Source organism: Acomys russatus, chromosome 3 (genome assembly GCF_903995435.1).
Source record: "Acomys russatus chromosome 3, mAcoRus1.1, whole genome shotgun sequence".
Classification (NCBI taxonomy): domain Eukaryota; kingdom Metazoa; phylum Chordata; class Mammalia; order Rodentia; family Muridae; genus Acomys; species Acomys russatus.
Window position 1 is genome coordinate 59,976,446 of NC_067139.1, and position 21,455 is coordinate 59,997,900.

Below are 21,455 nucleotides of genomic sequence, written 5' to 3' on the forward strand. Positions count from 1 at the left end.
CTGGACTCTGGGTCAGAAGAGCTGGCACTTTGTAGAAGCTTTGGTGCCTGAGCTGTTCCTCCTCCGAAATTCCTAAATCCTGCATCTGTAATTGCTGATGAGGACACACTGCAAGACCCCTTTGGTGTGTAAGGAAAATCTGAGACTTGGGAATAAATTCCTTTTAGTGGCCAAACGGAGTGGATAGCAGGCCAGCCGAGGTTTCGAGACTGTGTGGTAGGTGTCTGAAATGCCCAGGTGAAGGAGCATGCACATGAATGCCAAAGATGGACAGGGGAGGGGACAGTGAGCAAAGCAACAGGGCAGGCAGAGCCCACCAGAGCCCTGAAGCCATTACATGGAGGGCACAGCCTGGCATTTAGTCTCAGGCAGACAGGCGTCACCCAGAGGAATCTGGAAAGGTTGGCAGAGTGTAGTCACAGGAAGTCTGTTTCCTTAACCATGTTAGTGATGAGTGAGGACGTTAAGTGCGAGAAAAGTGTACAGGGGGCACCGGCGATGTTAAGACTGGAGTCCTGAAGCAACATGGAAACAAAGCAAGCAGCATAGAAGGCTGCTTCCTCAGCTTTGGGGGAGGGGAGGGGTTTCCAGGAACCCTCACCACCTCTGCCATAGGTCCCGGTTCTGACTCACTGTTGGGTCCAGCCATCACAAGTCCTGTTCCTTTCTCTTGGATGGAATGAAGAAGGGACCCTGGCTCCCAGTCATCTTTTCCCACTGATTGTTACTTGGTCAAATGTAGAGGGGTATTAGGGAGAAGAGCTTGGAGAAAGTTCCATTAAGCCCCTTTGGAGTGTTTTACCAGCTCAATCCACAGAGACCATGAATGGTGAGCAGAGCTCACCCCTATTGCTCATAGATAAACTGAGGGACTTGTCCAGCCCACACCATCAGCTATATAGTCAGGGCACCAGCTGAGTTCCCTGAAGTGGAGCCTGTGAGCCAGATAAGGGTTTGCTCTAGAAATCCCTTCTTCTGTGTCACCCATGAAAATCATATCTGGATCAATTCCTAACTCCTACCAGCATCCCCACCATGGCAGCAGCAGCAGCAGCAGCAGCAGGCAGTGTTACAGGGGTTGGGGGGTGGGATGCAGGGTGTCACACACTACTACTACTACTGGGGAACAGGGTACTATGCAGGGAGTTCCAGAGCCTATATAAAGCACTTGCTTGGGCAATCCCTAGGTGAAAGTACATAAAAGGCAGAGCAGATGCAGAAGGGAGCCGCCCTCACCCGGGGAAGGATGGGCCCAGACTCACTTGGACTTGTTGATGGCTCGCCTGAGCTTCTTCTCCAGCTGCCGCATGCGGCCCATGGCGGCGTTGTACCTGGCTGCCGTCTCCTTGTGCACCAGCTCGCTCCTTGTCTTGGTCTGCTCGGCCTCCATGACCTTTCAAACAAGGGCAGAAGCCAGACTGGTCAAGCCCAGAACAGCTCCTGGCGCGCGCGCGCACACACACATACACACACACACACAGAGGAAGTTCAAGCCAGGCATGGTGTGGTGGCACACGCCTTTAATCCCAGGCCTCAGGGAGGCAAGAGGTAGGTGGATTTCTGTGAGAAGAGCCTGGTTTACAAAGTGAGTCCAGGACAGCCAAGGCTACACAGAGAAACTCTGTCTTTAAAAACAGAAGAAAAAGAAAGCAATTCCTTGAATAAATCAACAGGAAGACTAAGATTAAATTTCAATAAAATAGGATCTGTTTTCTTCCTGGTCTATTTTGAAAAAGCCTGTCAGATAATATACCCAAGTTAGCTATGACAAGTGACTTGGAAAGAAATGTTTAAATACTCTGAACCAGTATCTACTTTCTACTGTGTAAGCCTGTGGAACCTAGGAGAAACCTGGGGCCAGCCTGACGGGCAGCAGCAGTGGGGGCTTCAGAGCTTCCTAACTTGAATGTCAAAACTAAAAAGCACCGAAAACAGACATGACAGCAGAAAAGCCAGCGTGGCAGACTCTTGCCAAAGGCCCTCAAGTTGCCTAGGCACAAAATGCAAAAGGTCAGACCTCCCAGTTAATCAGTTAAAATTAAATTTAAAACAAAGTTGTTCATATTAGAGTTTGAGGTTTGCAAAACCCACCATCAAGAGAAAGGCAGAGTTCTGGTGAGAGTATGGTGCTAAACCTGTTGATAAACCTTAAGAGTCCTGAGTGCCCTGAACCAAGGAGAGACATGGTCTTCCCTGTCTTTATGAAACACCAGCTCAAGGCCTGATCGGAGAGAACCCCCTTGAACAGCTGTTTTCCCTGTCTTCTACTTATAGTCACACTGTACTACACTAGAGGAACAGCAACAAGGTTAGGCAAGCTCAGGGGGGCAGTCTCTGTCAACTGAAGAGCAGAGAGGAGACCCAGTGGCCCTGCTCCTTGGCACTCTATGAGACGCGAGCAGGACAGCTTTAGCAAGGGCTGTGGTGCCTGTAACCTGAGGGTCAAGCAGCACACAGGAAGGTTACTGGCATGCTCTGATCTCCAGTCAACCCTGGTTCAATACAGGACTGAAGGATCAAGGAAAGAAGCCAAGGCATAGCATTGTGAGCAGCCAGGAGAAGCCAGTGGGTGAAGGTGCAGCCTCAGCTGCAGTGAGATGCTAGGACTACAGAACCACCACCGAAGGAGTATCAGTATAGAGTGGAGGCAGCCTGAGTCTATGAGACAAGCTGTGTGAAAGCTGTGAACAGCAGTGCTGGGGAAAGGGGGCTGCCCAAGCAAGCCCTCTGGATCCAGTTTATGAGTGAGTCCTAGATGCTGGACACTGAGCTACAGAATTTGATTTATACTCCTGGATGTTGGGTTTTGCTATGACTGGATTGTTTTTGTACTCCCCACTGAAGAAAGCATAACTTTTTTTGTTTGTTTTTTTTGTTTTTTATTCTATTTTAGAAGAATCCACAGTTAAGATACTTTAGATGTGTTTTTAAAAGTCTTGGACTTTTAAGTGCTGAAATTTTTGACAATGGGACTTTAAAAATGATTTTTTTTAGATGTATTTATTTTTATTTTATGTATGTATTTTGCCTGCATGTATGTCTGTGCACCACATTAGTGTCTGTTGCCTATAGAAGCCAGAGGAGGGTGTTGGATCCCATGGAACCAGAGTTATAGGCAGTTGTAAGTCAGCAGGTGTGGGTGCTGGTAATAGAACCTGGGTCCTCTTGAAGAGCAGCCAGTACTCTTACCTGCTGAGCCATCTCTCCAACCCATCACAGGACTTTGAAGTGTTTGACTGCATTTTATTTTATTTTAATTTTTTGTTTGTTTGTGAGGGTCTTACTCTGTATCCCTGGCTGCCTGGAATAGGATTTGTAGGACCAGCTGGCTTTGAATTCTGAGATCCACCTGTTTCAGCCTCCTGACTGCTGGGATTAAAGGTAGGCACCACATGCCTGGCTCTGACCTGTACTTGATAGTGTGATATTAATAAGGGATCTTAGGAACATAGTTTATAATGATTGGTTAGTATGTCAAGCTGACAAGGGGCCAACAGTGCTCATTAATTTTTGTCAGCTTGATTTGAGATGGAATTGCTTGGGAAGGAGTGACTCCCTCAGACTGGCCTGTAGACTAGGCATAGGTCCTTTTTTTTCTTAAATGACTAAATCCAATTACTTAAACCCAAATATTCAGAACTAGAATAACATAGTAACTTCCTCCTTAATCAGGATCGCCATGGTAATAGTTTATGCTTGTGTAATATTTATCCTTTCACCTTATTAAAATGTCTATGTTTTGACTGACCAAAAAAAAAAAAAAAAAAGTCAATAAAATGATTCATAATGATAGATATTCTGCTATACTCAGAGATCACTGTCTAGCCTGATCTCCACCAGAGAGGCTTCCTGACCCATAGCCTAACATTAGGCAGAGATGGGGGACCCAGCAGAATAGTGGGAGGAAGGATTATAGGAGGCAGAGGGATCAAGGACACCACAAGAACATGACCCACAGATTCAACTAAGCAGAGCTCATGGGGGCTCACAGAGACCGAAACAGCAATCACAGAGCCCTCATGGCTGCACACAGGTTATTTAGCCTGGAACTTTGCCGGACTCCAAACTGTGATAGTGGGTGTGGGCTGTTTATACCAACTCAAGCAGCAGGGAAAGCTTTTCCTGCCCTGGAGTCCCTTGTAAAGTTCTTAAACCTTCAAGGTGTGCAAGTAGTCAGCCCCACCCCCACCCCCAGGAGCTCCAGCGGCCAGCCCTCCCCACCCCCCAAGACTTCCCTAATGGCCTTAAGGCTAAAACAGCTATAACAGCTGTCACAGGCCCCTCAAGGTAGGAGAGTGTCCAGGCCCCCACCATACAAGAAAAGAAAAAGACCCCACCAATCCTTGAGCTTGCCCCAGTGATCAGGCCACAGAATCTCTCCAATCTCAGGCCACCCTGGAAAGCTTCATGCCCCTCCCTCAAAGAAACCCTCTATCGGCCCTTCCTTCTGTCCGGTTCTCTGCTGCTGCTTTCTGGAGCAGAGGCAGCCACCCTCCTGGGTTTTCCCCTCCCAATAAATCTCCTGTGTGGGGTTTATCATGTGGTATGGCTTTGTGGAACTCCTTGGCTCCTCACGGCCAGGACACCTTACCCTGCAGAGGGTTGACACTTTCTCAGGAACAGAGCCTGAACAGAGCCTTTGAAGGGAGAAATGGCCCCCTCAGAGCAGAGCTGTGACACTTTCTCTGGGGAAACCATCCCCCACTGGAGCAGAACTGGTACATTTGCATTAGGGAAACTTTCCCCTTGGCTGAAGTGGAGCTGTGGGGGAAGCCTACAGTGGAAGTGCTGTAACACTTCCGGTGGGGGTGTCTCTGACTCTTTTTGCCTACTCTTGGGACCCTTTTCATCCTAGTGGGTTGCCTTGCCCAGCCTCGATATCTTTTGTTTGTTTGCTTGTTTTTGTTTTTTGAGGCAGGGTTTTTCTGTGTAGCCTTGGCTGTCCTGGATTCACGTTGTAGACCAGGCTGGCCTCTGCCTCCCGAGTGCTGGGATTACAGGCATGCGCCACCACACCCGGCCAGCCTTGATAGTCTTACTGCATCTTGTTATGCTATGTTTGGTTGGTATCACAGGGAGGCCTGCTCTTTTCTGAAGGGAAGTAGAAGAGCAGTGGATCTGGGAGAGAGGAGAGATGGGGAGAGGGTACTGAGAGGAGTGGAGGGAGGGGAGGCATGGCCCAGATGTATTGTATGAGAGAAGACTAAATAAAAAGAAAAAATAGTTTTAAAAAGTGTATGTTTTATAAATGTGAAATAATTTTTAAGAGAAAGAGAAAGGGAGAGAGCCAAGCTAAAGTGAGGCAACCTATGGGACTAAAATGACTCCTGGGGCTAGAAGAATCCTTCCCTTCTTAGTTCTAACACAAAATTTCACAATGAAACAAAATACATTAAAAGCATCTCATGCTTGACACTTGGGAAAATAGCAATAACTCTTCTGTCTAGCCTTGCATCTAAGCTTTTAATCAGTTGGTGTATAACCTTTATGAAAACTGAAAACCCCACGTCAGATGTGATTGTTCTGTTATGGAACTAAACAGATGCACTTGGAGCCAACTCAGCTGAAAAGCTGCAGTTTAAAGCTGCTGAGCAGAAAGTGTCTCCTGGGAGAAGCAGGGCTCTCCCAAGCTGTACACAGGCCCTATTCTACCTCAGCTCCCACACTGTAAACAAACAAAAGCCTTTTAACCTTAAGCACCCTGAAAGCCCCAAGCATTCGGCTGTATTGCTAGCAACACCTTCAAAGGACACACATCAGTATTTCTGCCACACCCTAGCAGGACACATCACTGCACTTGGTCTGCACCTCACCTCTCCACTTACACAACCCTCCATCTCTGGGAAGACAACCCCCCCCACACCATACACTGAGCTTCCTGCCCAGTGGCCACCAAGCATGTCACCATGGTACACTGCCTAGACAACCAAAGAGCTCCTCCATCCGCACCTTATATTCAGCTGTAAATTGTGTGCAGTGATGAGGGCAGGGAGCCAGGCATGAGTGCAAGGCAAAGTCGGGGCACAAGAAGAGAAGTTCTACCAGGAAAGGTGGACCAGCATCCAGGCAAGAGAGATGGAGCCCCAGAGGAAAGCCTTCCGTGGGGCCAGCCCGGGCTCCTGGAACCCCTGTTGGTCCGGTATTTAGTCCAGACTCTTGACAAGGTGCTCTTCTGTTTTACTGCCACCACTCCCACTTCAGAACCATCTACACTAATCCAGCACCTACCATGGCAAGGAACAAGAGGCCAAATCTGGAGCTGATAACCTAGCAGGGTATATGAATGCTACTGCGATAATATGTGTCTTTAAAGGCTGTGTGGGTGTGGGACCCAGGCAGCAGGGGTAGCTTGGCCATTTAGAGGACTTGTGACAGTGGTATTTTGGGGAGGTAGCATGCCATGTTTTTTGTTTCATTATTTGAGATGGCTGTACTCCCCATGTATTCCCAAACCATTTGATAAATCGTATATGCACCCCTGTGTCCTACTGTGCCTAGTTTGGAAGAAACACTTCTAACACGCTTTCCTCTGTGTCTTGCCACAGATCCCTAGGACCCATTTGCCACTGTCCTGGCATGAGCACACAGGACACACAAAGATGAGTAATGGTGCTCAGCTTTCTACATCCTTCTCTGAGTAGAAGAAAATAGGTGAACTGAGCTCAAGGAAACAACTGTTTAAGATGAACGAGGTCTCCTCCATTCGCGTGGTTTAGAGTATACTCCTAACACGGGCCCTGTTCTGGGCCCTACCCACAGCCTTTCTATAATCTAAAATGTCCATCCAGGTAAAAAGATGCTTTCCCATCTCCTTGTAGCCTCACTGTTACCACTGCACCAAGGAGGGGGCATATGGTGGCTCTCATGTCTCATCAGGCAGCTTTCCAGGAAGCAACTCTTCTTGCATCCCAGCCTTCATGGACCTCCTGGAAGCCTGGAGTAGAGGCTGGCCATGTCCTGCCCACTCCTCCCCAGGAGCCCCCGCTGCCAGCTCATCAACAAAGACTGCCTTCCTATGCCCATGCCACATCCCCCTTCCACCATCTGGTCCCCTGTAGCAGACATCAAAAGCCAACTCCTCCCTCCCAGGCTACCAGGACTCCTGTCTCAGAGAGTAGAAAGAGAAAGCCATTCGCATTCCCCAAAAGGCTGCATATCAAAATCAAAGCAGCCATGGTGTGGAGATGCCTCTCCTGCCAAACCTCCCTCTGGTGCCGAGGAACAACACGGAGTCCTGTGCCCCAAGGGAGGCTGCTCAACGGTAGGCTTGGCAGTGGTGCTAAAACCACTTGCTGTTTCCCAGCACTGAGCCGACAACTGTCCCCATAGCCTGCTGATAGTGTTCCCTGTGACCACGGGGGAATACTGGGGCCCCTGCCATCTAGTGTCAGCCTCTGCTACGGCATCAGGTATGGCCATCTAGTGCTGTCGTTAAACAGCGTATGTGCGGATATATGTGTGTGCGTGTGCGTGCGCTCCCGTGTGCATTAAGAGGAGATACAGAGATGGCCTCAGGTGAGGAACTTGCTGAGACATGGGAGGAGAGGGTTCTGTGATGCTCAGTTCCTCTGATGCACCAGGCTCCCTGTTATCTCTAGAAGTCAGCCAGGCCCTGCATGGTCCTCTTCAAGGCAGCCTAGCATTTCCCACAAAACCTGGGAAATGGCCCCCATGAGTCCCATTGGAAGAAGTGCTTAATTCAATCAGAGGGTCACACTCACTCATGCTATTTCAGAGCCAAACATGAGCATCTGGACTGCGGGGAGCACTGGACCTGTTTTCATCAAGGAGCATGCCCTGCAGGCTGAGGCACTGGGTAGTGTACAGTGACGTAGAGGGAAAGTCATGTCTCTTTTTTTTAATGTGAGTACTTTTACCTCATTGCCAGGGATGGATTTGGCTTCTCACAGGCTAAGTGCCACCTGCTCAGAGGAAGGATCGTGTCTCACCAGTTCAAGGAAAAGCATGTCCTAGTCTATGTAACCATACCCCATGACTAAAACGTGGATTTAAAATTTTTTCATAATAACAGATCCGGTGGTTTCTTTCTCCTTTTAAAAAAAATATAGGGTCCCCCTATATAGCCCAGGTTAGCCTCGATCCTCCTGTTTCAGTCTCCTGGCTGGCATTATAGGCACACACCACCATAAACAGGCACATTTGGCGATTTCGGAAATGGCCTCTTACACGCTGCTGTAGAGCTACAGCTTTGGAGGACAAGAAGTTCAAAGCAAAGGCAGGCCTGCGGCTTGTTGGTTGTGCAGTTGGTTCTTTTCAACTATCAGGCTTTGCTTTGCAAGATTTCCAACCTCCCCTTTGGTCTGTCTTCAGCTGACCTAGTGTGACTTTCTTCAGCCTTCCTGGGTCTACAAGTATCGCGCCCACTAGGGGGCAGGAGGCTCAAGGTCACCAGGCCAAGCCACAGGCAGGTCTCAAGGGAGAGTTGATATAAAGTCAAGACAGATATGACTCCTGAAGTCATTTGTACACCAGGCTTTCTATTTCAAGATACCCAACGCCATCTTTAATCATCAGATCCCCCAGGACTTGAGCAACTGTGGCAGGTGACACCAACAAGGGAACAGCCACTGGCACTGACTCCTGACCTCTTTTCTACCCCACAGACATCCTTCCTGTCACTCATCGAGACTGAAGCAACAGCCTGCGCCTTCTGTCAGGGACTGCAGCTCATTTGCCTACCCTATCTATAATAAGCCTCCGGCCTCGCTTTGACACTGGCCTTCTGGGCTCTTGTGGGAGGACAGGCTAGTGCTAAGGGGATCAAGAGTCAAAAGACCGTGAGCTGCACCGGGTGGAAGGAAGATGTATTCAGAACATCCTATGACCACAGTGCCAAGCACGTGGCCCTACCTGCTGGAGTAGGAATGTCCCCAGCGTGGTGATATCGAGGTGGGCCCTGAGGCAGTAAAGCTGTGGAACCGCTGCCCTTTACAGAGAGACCTCAGGGGTGGGCTGCAGTTCAGGGTTAGAATGCCTGTCAGCAGTGTGAGAGGTCCTGGGGTCAAGCCCTAGCGCCACAGGAACAAAAAGAGGTCTGAGAGAGCTCATTTGCCACTCAGAGGAGATAGCCCTTGGAGGACCAGAAATGCATCATCGGACACCACATATGTCAGCCTTGCTTTTGGACTTCCTGGCTTCCAGAACTGTTCTATATAGGAGCCAGGCAGTTTGTGGTATTTTATTTGCTAGCCTACCTAGACCAAGATGATTATGGCTTCCAATTCTGAGCAAGATGACCAGGGAGGAAGTGCTGGGGACAGGTGGAGAGCCAAATAATGGTGACATTAGCCTAGATGACAATCAGTCCTAGCTCCCCATGTACCACTCCCCAGAGCCACCTGGGAGGCCCTGCCTGAGTGAGTGCTCACTTGGTTCTGGTCTAGGCACCTCACCCACCAACATATACACCCAAGTGGCAGGTTGAGACTGTTAACAGAGGCCTTCCATCTGGGACCTGCAGGCCTCTTGATATAGTGGAAGCCGACCCTGGAGAACATCCTGGCCCCACTGGGAAACCCAACTCACTGCCGAGACATGCAGGGACCATGGGAACCAGACACGTGTCAGGCAATATAGAGAAAGATTATCTCCCACCTGCCACTGGGAGACTGTCGTGCCGAGGATGGCTTAAAGCCAGGCCAGCCAAAAGACTACATAGAGCAGACAGTCCATGCCCTTTACAGGAGTGTTTCATGTCACCCAGGAACCTGCCTCTACTCCTGTAAGGACCCCAAAGAACATACAACATGTAGGCCCAGGTCTCCACCACCAGCCTACACACGGTCACTCCTACCCTCTGAGTTGCGTGATTCAGCATTTCCTGCCAAGCAGAGTCAAACTGCCGTTTATCATCCTCCAGCAGCCGCTGCTCAGCCAGGGAGATAGTCTCCTTGGCAGCACGGAGCACCTCGGTGGCCCTCTGGAAGTCCTGCGTGGCTTTCTGCGCTTCCAGCTGAGCCTATTGAGAGAGAAGGTCTTGTTAGGCCTTAGGTAAAAGCCGGGGAGTCCCTGGGGCCCGTCATCCCTGCCCCTGGAGATGAATGGCCCAAGATTTGACCTGTCTCTGCCTCTCTCTTCGATAGGCTACATGGGCAGGTCCATCATACATGGAATTGGGTAATAGGTGGCTGATGACCGAGTGGACACCAGATTGCTGAGCAGAGTCTCCACAGTCTGGAGCTCAACAGATGAATAAACGCATGGATCTTGCATCTGTGATGGCCACGACTACTTAGGCCAGCTGTGGCCTTTCTCCAAAGCCCTGGCTCAGGAACGAAGCCCAGGTAAACACAGCAGTCCTGGGCACCTTACCTATACCTCAGAGCCCAAAGTGGTCCCAGAGACCATAGTCATAGGGCTCTGCTCTACAGGTGAGGCAGTGTCTCTGAAAACAGCCTTTCTGGAGACCCCAGAGCCAGTAAGAAACAAAATGCCCCCACAACACGATTGCCAGCTTAGCATGGGCACTGCCAGACAGCCCTCTCAGTCCGCACTAACAGCAGAGGCAGGCCATGCATGGCAGTAGCCAGGCCCAGGACCTATTAACACACAACCTCGGCTTTCAGGAAGAAGGGTCAATGCAAGCCGCATTATCCTCACAGCTACAGCTGCCAACAGCGCACACAGTGCTTGTGTATTTATGTGGACATGTGCACGTGGAGAAGCCGGAGGATAATCTTGGAACCATTCCTCAGGAGCCTGTTTTCTGTCACAAGGTTTCCCAGTGGCCTGGAATGCCTCTGTGAGGCTAGGTTGGCCAGTGAACCCCAGGAATCCACCCACTTCTCCCATGCTGGGATTACAAGCAAATACTGCACCATGCCTGGCTCTCTTTCACGGGTGCTGTGGATTGAGAACTCGGGTCTAGAGTATCCAGAATCTTAATCAATCGTCTACCTTATTTTTTGAGGCCAGGTCTTTTGGTCAAACCCAAAGCTCTAAGCTGTACCTAGTTTCTCTAACCAGCTTGTTTCAAGGATCCTCCCCCAACCCCCATCTTTATTGTCTGAGCTGTGGCAGCTGCCACACCTCCCTGACATTCATTTGGGGCTCTGAACCTCTAGTCCAGTTGCCTATGACACATATTAGCTGCTGAGCTCTCTCTAGGCCATGAGACAGAAGCAGGCAGATCTCTTAAGCTCAAGGCCAGCCTGGTCTACAAAGTAAATCTACACAGGGAAACCCTGTTTCGAAAAACCAAAAAAAAAAAAAAAAAAGGACAACACAAATAACTTTTCCTTTTGGTTTTTCGAGACAAGGTTTCTCTACGTTATCTTGGCTGTCCTGGACTCACTAAGCCTGGTGAATGTAGGAGCAAACACGACCCAATCTTAGGGTACACAGTAAGGACCAGAGACATCTGAGTTTGTCCTCTGACCTCCACACCGACACTGTAGCAATGCTCGCCCTAAGAAGTCAGCAGCCCACACTGCTGGCCCCATTCTCAGGCTCATCTCTACCTTCTCACCAGAGCAGAGGCAGACCACTGCCGCGTGCTAATCTGGCACAGCACCACACCCAGAGTCAACAGGATCCCTAGGCCAATTACAATTACGGAAGGTGGAAGGCCTGATGGGACATCCCCAGGACATCCCCTGGGACTTAGGAGGGGAACAACAGGGCCCCACCTTTCCCCAGAGAAAGTGTCACATGACTTAGAGGAAACTTTCACATAGATTGAGGGCACTTTGCAAAGAAAATTAAGGGGGAAAGAAACAAAGAAGCAGAGACCACAGCAGCCCTGGGGGAAGAAGCAGCTAGTGACCCACGATAACCCATGAGGGGCAACCCCTGGTCTGGTCTGTGCACACCCACAGTTGTGGCCCTCCAGCCCACAGTGACCCATCAGGGGACTGGGCCCACGTGTAGCTGATGTGCAGAAATCTACACTTCGAGGCTGTGCACAGGGCAGCAGAAGGGTAAACTGAGGAAGGTTTCCTGAAGAGAGGCCTGAAGGGCAGGCAGGAGCAGCAACTCAGGGCTGATGGGGGGGAGGCTAGCGTTTGAGACTCTGAAGTTGTATCATGAGACAGAGTCTGTAGGAGACTCGAGAATGCCTGGAAAGAAGCACTTTTAAAAAGCCAGCCTAGCCGGGCCTGGTGGTGCACGCCTTTAATCCCAGCACTCGGGAGGCAGAGGCAGGCGGATCGCTGTGAGTTCAAGGCCAGCCTGGTCTACAAAGCGAGTCCAGGACAGCCAAGGCTACACAGAGAAACCCTGTCTCAAAACAAAACAAAACAAAACAAAACAAAACAAAACAAAACTAAAAAGCCAGCCTGGGCTATACAGCAAGACCCTGTCTCAAAAATAAACTAAAAAGCCAGCCTGGGCTATACAGCAAGACCCTGTCTCAAAAATAAACTAAAAGGCCAGCCTGGGCTATACAGCAAGACCCTGTCTCAAAAATAAACTAAAAAGCCAGCCTGGGCTATACAGCAAGACCCTGTCTCAAAAATAAACTAAAAAGCCAGCCTGGGCTATACAGCAAGACCCTGTCTCAAAATAAACTAAAAAGCCAGCCTGGGCTATACAGCAAGACCCTGTCTCAAAAATAAACTAAAAAGCCAGCCTGGGCTATACAGCAAGACCCTGTCTCAAAAATAAACTAAAAAGCCAGCCTGGGCTATTCAGCAAGATCCTGTCACAGAGATAAACTAATAGTAATGGTAATAAGGTGGCCACGCCCACCAACATTCACAGGTGTCGGGGTCCCAACTCTAGTCCTCACACTGGCATAACAAGTACTTTACTCTTTGAGTCATCTCTCCAGCCCCTGTGTTTATTTACCCACTTCATCCACTCACTCACCCACTCAGTCACTCATCCACTCACTCACTCACTCACTCACTCACTCACCCACTCACTCACTCACTCACCCACTCACTCACTCACTCACCCACCCACCCACCCACTCACTCCAAATTTGAGGCGGGGACTCTCAGGGCCCAGGGAGCCTCAAACTTGAATGTAAAATGTAACTAAGAATGAACTTGAGGGCTGGAGAGGGGGCTCAGTGCGGAAGGGCACTTACTGCTCTTGCAGAGGATCAGAGTTCATCTGCCAGCACTCACGTCGGCCTTCCAGCCACCTGGCACCCAGCACCCTCTTACACACACACACACACACACACACACACACACACACACACACACAGGCATGTACACACAGAGAAAAAGGTAACTCAAATCTTAGAAAACGGATGCACATGAACTCCTACGGCGAGCACCCAGGGAGGAGCCAGGAAAGAGCCCTGACAGACACTGCCTATGGGACCGCCAGCCTCCACAGTGTCTGCCGGCTCAGGCCCCAAGTCTGTGGCCTTTTGTTCTAGCAATGCCAAGACAGTGAGGTGCAGCATAAGGAAGACCAAGAGGTAGAAACCGCTGTGAACACAGGTAGGTGTGGAGACTTCTGAGGTGCACACTGAAACCACCTTTCATAAAATCTCTCTCTCTCCTCTTTTGCTCTGTTGGTTTTTTTCTTTTTTTTTTTTTTTTTTTTTTTTTTTTTTTTTTTTTTGAGACAGGCTTTACCTGTGTAGCCTTGGCTGTCCTGGATTTGCTTTGTAGACTAGGCTGGCCTTGAACTCATAGTGATCCTCCTGCCTCTGCCTCTCTGAGTACTGGGATTAAAGGCGGATTGCAGTGAGTTTGAGGCCAACCTGGTCTACAAAGCAAGTCCAGGACAGCCAAGGCTACACAGAGAAACCCTGTCTTGAGAAACAAAACAAAACAAAACAAAAAAGAGAAAGAAAGAAATGGAAACAGATGGCTCCAAATCTACTAAATGCCTCCTGGAGACTGATGGAGAGCCATAGGCCAGCCTCTCAATATGGTGCTCTGGGTGAGTTAGCAGAGTGGGCACACTCATGAGGAACTCTCATATGAAGCCACCCACGAGCCTCAAGAGAGATGAAGTGCTCTGAGGCTGTGGAGGCTGTGAAGGAAAAGGTCAGTTATTAAAGTCTCTCAGCTCAGGTGCTGGATCTGAGGTCACACCATTAGAATCACCCAAAAGCTACTACCTGTATTTAAGATTTAACTTGAGAGAGCAACTCAGATGTGTCACAAAACACAGAACCTCAAACAGCAGAAGCCAATTTAGCAATCCCAGAGAAAGCCGATAAACCTAGTTTACTCATTCATCCACCATGTGGCGGGAACCAGGAGCTCACACACTCCAGGCAAACGCTCCGCTGCCGAGCTACACGCTCAGCTTCCTGTTCTTGCCCTTGTATGAAAGACGATACCTAGGGGGTCCCTGAGACAACTAATAAGATCCAGCCATTGAACCCCAACAAAGGTGCCAGGCCCTATTACCAACACATGATCTAACTGAGGGCGGTCAGACAGTGGTTCCCTCAGCAGAGAAAACCAACAAGCAAGCTGGAGAGGTGAAGCTTGCGTCTGAGTACCACTGAGGCAAATGCACAGCTCTGCTTGGGCTATAAGACCCACATAGGACATGACCTAAGTGTCTCCATGACTCAGGGATGCTAACAGAGCTTGTGGAACTAGCCGTGGGGGTAATCCTTACAGGCCACTCCTGAATGAGCTGGGTAAGTGACCTTCACCACACACTGGCCCAGTCAGCTGAGTCTGGAAAACACTTGAAAATGTATGCACGTTCTACAAAGTCACAGATGGGTCAGGCATGAGGCACAGAAGAGGTTGCCAGAAGGCAGCAGGCAGGGAACCCTCGTGCCCTCTGACTCAATAGCCACTCAGCTCTCTGAAGGGCATCCAGACATTTGTGTTGGCTACAACGAAGATTCAGGGGGAATTAGGTTTATAGACCACATAGTCCAAACCCCCTCATTGTTTCTAAGGAAGCCGATGAGCAGTAATGCATCTTGCATACATCACAGTCAGGCCCTCAGGACCCCTGGTCCCTGTATCATGCAGTGTCTGCTGCCAGGGTGCTTCTGACACTGACGTTACGGATGGGTGGTTGGGCAATCTGTCACCAACAGCATAGGACAGGAACAGTGGCATGGCTACTTAGCCTAAGTCAGCAAGTCAGCTGTTTCTACTTCCTTTTCATGCTTGCCTCTCCATCACAGTGACTAGCAGCTTATACAACTGCCAGCCACGCGCAATGGGGCCTGCAGGAACAACACGTTCCAGGTCACGTTCTTCCTGTGGCTGCAGAGGCACAACAGATGCCACCCTCTCCAGAAGGGTGCACCCACCGTCCTCGTGGGGCTTCCTCCCACACCTACTGTGCTAGAGCAGTGAGAGGCCCATCTGCTGTGGGATTGCTGATGGGAGGAGTCATGGGCCAGGCACGTGGTGGAGGCATGAGCCAAGGGACAGACCGCTGCGACTGCTTTTCCTGGGCCCTACACGTGCCAGGCAACAACGAATTCTAATTCTATACCTACAACTACACACCATCCTCTGCTGTGGCAGCCTCCCCAGGCCAGCAGGACTGACCCCTCCGTCCCACACATCCACTCATGACTTGGCATGCTACTATGCCATCTGTCGGATAGGCTAGCGTCAGACACATGGATCTGAGAAGCCAATTACCCTTCCACTGGGGAACACAGTGCAGACCCAGGGCATAAAAGTGACTGAGTCACCAGGCATGGTGGTGCACGCCTTTAATCCCAGCACTTGGGAGGCAGAGGCAGGTGGATCACTATGAGTTTGAGGCTAGCCTGGTCTAGTCTACAAAGCAAGTCCAGGACAGCCAAGGCTACACAGAGAGACCCTGTCTCGAAAAAGCAAAAAAAAAAAAAAAAAAAAAAAAAAAAAGTGACTGAGTCATCCATTACCCAGCACTCCAAGGTGATGGGAGTGTTGCTTTAGACCAGAAGAGACGTGAGATGCTCACTAGCGAAAAAGCCACACACTCTGTCATCACACCTCATCATAGTCCTTGGCGGTTAATAAGCAAGTGCTGACCTCTGATCCAGATGGAACACAGGCGCAGCAGCGTGGCTAAGGAACGACAGTGGGCTAGGGCCGCAGCCCTGTGCCAGCCCTAGGTGCTGTCACAGAAAGGAGAACGAGGAAAGCAAGCAAAGGAGGGGAGAGAGATGGGGAGACAGACATAAGTACCTGTCATGCAAGCCTGATGACCCGAGTTCAGTCCCTACAACCCACATAGATAGAAGAGAACTGACTTTACAAAGCTGTTCTCTGATCACCATGCCCATGCTGTGGCACACACATGTGCACAAGCATGCACACACCATTCATACATACACAACAACAACAACAATAATAATAATAAAGTTACTATAATCCCTAGAAAGAACAGATCTAGGGAGCTGGAACTGGAAACTTTCCCCACACCCTGGACTCAGTGTCAAGGACCCGGAAACAAAGCTCTGACCCTGTCTCCCTCTCTCCTTCCTCTCTCCTGGGAGGCTTCTGGTTCTAGCCCTGTGGGCACAGCCTTCCTAACCTGGGGACTGTGAGGAAAGGTGCCCATCTATACTTCCGGCCAGCCCCACTATGAACAAACAGGCCCTCTGTGGCTTTCCAGTGCCCAGGGTTCCCAGCTCTTACTACACCAGGCTGTTAACAAAAGACACATTCCAATGCCTTGCACAGAACTGGCATTGATGGCCAGGACAATTGGGTCACTATGAGGCAGGAGGCTGTGCCCAGAGATACGGGAGAAACAGGGCACATTCCTGGCACCAACAATGACCAATCTCTGTCTTGGGCCTGCAACCTTGAACAAGTGGCTGCAGGTCTCCAGCTTAGAATGCCAAGGCCGCTGATAACACCCTGGAGGTTTCACAGTATCCAAAGCGCAGGGACCCACAGGACATGTTCTGTGAGGCAGAGGCTGGCTGAGGCGCATGTGTCAGTGGACAGCCACTAAGCAACTCGACTATGGCTGTCTTGTATTTTGAAAGATGCCAAAAACGAGAGGGGGGGGGGAAGAGGGGGGGAGAGAGGGGGGAGAGAGGGGGGGGAAAGGGAGAGAGAGGTGGGGAGGGGAGAGAGAGAGAGAGGGAGAGAGAAGGGAGAGAGAGAGAGAGAGAGAGGGAGAGAGGAGAGGGAGAGAGAAGAAAGGAGAGAGAGAGGAGTGTGTGTGTGTGTGGTGTGTGTGTGTGTGTGAGAGAGAGAGAGAGAGCGAGATAGGAGGAGGAGAGAGGAGAGAGAGAGAGAGAGAGAAGAGGAGAGAGGAGAGAGAAGTATTAGCCAGCTACTGCCGCTAGGCCGGTGGTCTGCCCTGGAGTGTGGTTGATAGACCAGATAACATTCCATTGGAGAAGACTGGTTTTTCTTTTCCCTGCAGGTTATCAATTGCAAACGGCTTCTTGGTTAGGGTGAGACTTTGTGTCTCCTCCCCTCCTCGGTGCTCGGATTTCGCTGGTCTGAACCTGTGCAGGGCTTTGTGCTGCCACAGTCTCTGTGAGTGTATTGTACCATCAGTCCTCTTGTGTCCAGAAGGCACTGTTTCCTTGGAGCCCCACTTCTGGCTCTTACAGTTTTCTACCTCCTCTTCTGGCTAGATCCCGAGTCTGCAAATTTCATTTTTCTTAACAGCTGAATTGTATTATATATTGTGGAAATGCACCACATATTTATTATCCATTCCCTGGTGGATGGCCATCTAGGCTGTTTCTAATCTCTATAATGAGCAGAGCACCAGTGAACGTGGATGAGCCAGTGTCTCTGTGGGAAGATGTGGAGTCCTTTGGTTATATGCCCAAGAGTGACACAGCTGGATCTTGTTGCAGGTCAAATTTCCACTTTTCGAGGAACTTGTACACTGATTTCCACAGTGGCTGTAGCAGCTTGTACTTCCACCAGTGATGAATAAGGGTTACCCTTTCCCCACACCCTTGCCATCCTGTGTTGTCATTTATCTGTCTTGGCAATTCAGATTGGAGTTAGGATGGAAACTCTCATAGCAGTTTTAAATTTATTTCCCCAACGGCTAAAGATTTTGAGCATTTTACAGTGTTTCTCAGTCATTTGTCTTTGATATTTTAAGAATTTTCTGTTTAGTTCTATACCATACTTTTAAGTTGGATTGTTTTCTTGATGCTCATTAAAAATTCTTTATATATTCTAGATACTAACCTTCTATTAGATGTGAAAATGATAGGGGTTCTTTCTTACCCTATAGGCTGCACTTTGCCTGAATGATGGTGTCCTTTGCTGTAGAAGCTGTTCAGCCTCAGGAGGTCCCATTTATTAATTGTTGGTCTTGTGTCTGTGCCATTAGTGTCCTGCTCAGAAAGTCCTTTCCTGTGCCAGTGAGTCAATAACCTTGTGTGGCGCAGGGTTCTCTACAGTAGCAGAGCTTATAGAATGAGTGGGGAGAGGGGGCATTTATTAGACTCACTTCCAAGCTATGGTCCAGCTAATCCAACAATGGCGAGCTGTGAACTGAAAGTCCGAAACTAGAAGCTGCTCAGTCCCAAGGCTGGAGGTCTCAGCTGGTCTTCAGCATACACTGGGCTGTCCAAGAAGGCGGCTCTAATGCCAGTGAAGGAACGGGCTGCAGCCGGGGTGAGAGCAAGCAGGCAAGAGCAAAAGCTTCCTCCTTCCACGACCAGCAGAAGGTGTGGCCTAGATTAAAGGTGTTTCTTTCCAAAGATCCCGATCAAAGGTGTGCGTCTTCCTACCTCAAAGGTCCTGACTAGAAGATTCACCCACTTTGACCAAGCAAAAGCAATGTCTCTTGGGTGTGCCCTTTATTTCTGCATCCCAGTTCATCCCAGATGTATCAAGTTGACGACCAAGAACAGCCATTACAAAGCCTGTCGCACACTTTCTTTAAGGAGTCTTTTTTTTTTTAATTAGGGTATGTTCACAACCTCCATAAAAGTTTATAAAACTGCTTCTTTCCATTCTATTTCATTTTATGAGACAGTTTTGCTATATAGGCCTGGGTAGCTGAGCACTTGATTGCTATGTAATATTAGGCTACCTTCAATCCATCCACAATCCCCCTGCCTCCGTCATAGGTGTCAGACAGAGCAAGAGGGGGCGGGGGCGCGGAATGCGGGGAAGGGAGCAGTGTCGGGTCCATGTAGCCCCGAGCTGCTGGGTTCCACTCTGTTAGGTGGGCTGGCTCAACTTAAAGAGGTTGCTCATCACTGCCTTCTGAGTGCTGATTAATGGCGTGTCCAGCCAGTCTCCTGAGTGTCCACAGGGCACATCTTGTCAGCTCTCACTTTGCTAACTTTCTGCTACAACACCGCTCTTTCTTTAAACTCAAAGCATGGTCACGGGGTTGAGCAACAGTGCAACGGAGCCAGAAGTATTGGGTCATATGACACACCCACAAAGACACAGACCTGTCCCAGTCAAGCGCTTTTAAACCTGGCAGGTCCCAAACTGGCAGACAGGCTGCCTGTGTTCCTCAGACAGCTATGACACAGCCCAGCATCTGTGGATGATGTCATGTCAGTATCAAAAGCTGGACACTGTTTGCTTTAACCAGTCATAAGATACTTTCTTAATGTGTTTTAAATTTGTGTTTAACGTGTGACCTGTATGTGAACCATGTGCATGAAGTGCCTGTGGAAGCCAAAGACGCATCAGGTCCCTTGAACTGGGTTATAGCAGTTGTGAGCTTGTGTGTGAGGGTGTTGGGAAAAAACCTGTCCGGCAAGAGCAGCAGGCATTCTCTTTTTGTTTGTTTTGCGTTTTTTTTTCGAGACGGGTTTCTTGATGTAGCCTTGGATGTCCTAGAGCTCACTCTACAGGCAGGCCAGGCTGGGCTGAACCGATCCACCTGCCCGCTTCCCGAGTGAGAGGATTAAAGGCGTGCACCACCACCAGCCGGCTCCCCATTGAGTCAACTCCAGCCAAAGAATTACTAATTTTGTTTTGTTGTTTAAACACTTGAGACTATTGAGGAGGCCATAGTTACCTAAGTTTAAGTAGAAGATGTGATTTCCCCCACCGCACACACCATTTTTGAGGATTGAGCCCTCCATTTGTACACACTAGGAAGTACTCTACTCTTGAATTACGTACTCCCAACCCAAATGTAATTGGGGGGGGGGGTTGAGACAGGGTGTCTCTGTGTAGCCTTGGACTCACTGTAGACTAGGCTGGCCTTGAACTCACAGAGATCCGCTCCCGAGGGCTGGGACTAAAGGCATATTTGGAGATTAAAGAGTGATGTGCTGTGTCGGTGAACAATTAAGATTAGATAAGAACAAAACTGAGGAAGAGAAGAGGAAACACTTGGGGAGATGTCCAACATGGCAGTGCATGCCTGTAACCCCGTATGTGGGGTGTGAAGGCAAGAGGATGAGGCGTTCAAGGTCATGCCGGGGCTCTGTAGAGTTCAAGGCCACCTGAATATGTAAGCTCACATTCAATACCACCCACACACATACCAGGACAGAACTGTTAGTGTTGTTTTACAGCCATATTCATTAGTTCTCTTTCATTTTTTGTGTGTCCTTAAGAATATCCCAAATAAACATGCATGGTGGTGCACACCTTTGTCCCAGGACCAGGGAGACAGAGGCAGGCATATATCTGAGTCTGAGGCCGGTCTACACAGTGAGTTCCAGGACAGCCAGAGCTACACAGTGAGACCCGGTCTGCAGAAAAGAAAGTTTTCAGCCATGCCGGTGGGTACAGATGCATTATAGAATTCCAGTGTTTGGAAGTCTGAAGCAGGGGATGTGGTGTGTGGTACGTGGGAAGCTAGAAACTGAACTTGGGACATCTGGATATGTCTTGTAAACTGCCACTGAGCCTGTCTCCACACAACCTTTTTTAAAAAAATTTATGTATACAGTGTAGCGCATGTATCTCATCTAGATGGTTGTGAGCCACCATGTGGTTTGCCGGGGATTAACTCAGGACCTCTGGAAGAGCAGATGGGCGCTCTTAACCCTGAGCCTCTCTCCTCCAGCCCCACCACATCCTTTTTTGTGACTTTTTTCTGAGGAAAACTACTCCTAAGGTGTTCTGGCTGGTCTTGAACTCTGAAACTTAAGCAGGCTGAGCCTGTGATTCTTCTTGCCTTACTCCTGAGTGATGGGATCAGGGACTGTGTCACCAGCCAGGCTTGGCCAGGAGGATCCTGAGTAAGAAGTCAGCCTGGCCACACAGTGAGATGCTTTCTAACTACACTTCCAACTCACAAGGCTAATTGCAATGCGGTGTTCTACTATGGATTGTAGTTCTCCGCCTGCGTGTAGAAGACCTGCACCTTTGTAATGTGCACACTAGCTGGTTATTTCTACCTGTCGGCAATAACAACCTCAACACAGCCACAGGACAGATCCTGTCTATCCTCCACTCCATGGTCCTTACACCTGCCATTCCCCAACAGGGAACACAACCTGTAACCTCCCCTCACCCCACTAGGGGACTTCGACTCACCTTTAAAACCCCTTCAAATGTTCCATCTTCGGTGCTTCGGGATTGACTATATAACACTGGACTCCTGTAAGTTATTCTATCTTTTTAAAAAGTGATCAGCCACGGCTT

The 21,455-nt window shown here is 49.5% G+C and overlaps 1 protein-coding gene across 1 annotated transcript in view; it reads right to left on the reverse strand.

Moving 5' to 3' along the window:
- Sh3bp5 (SH3 domain binding protein 5) overlaps positions 1 to 21,455 on the reverse strand; it is a 75,678-nt gene that overhangs the window by 4,540 nt on the left and 49,683 nt on the right. The window contains exons 4-5 of the mRNA XM_051141572.1: positions 9,815 to 9,979; positions 1,263 to 1,393 (exon numbers count right to left, since the gene is read on the reverse strand). Of these exons, the coding sequence (XP_050997529.1) occupies positions 1,263 to 1,393; positions 9,815 to 9,979 (296 nt within the window). The remainder of the gene's footprint in view (positions 1 to 1,262; positions 1,394 to 9,814; positions 9,980 to 21,455) is intronic.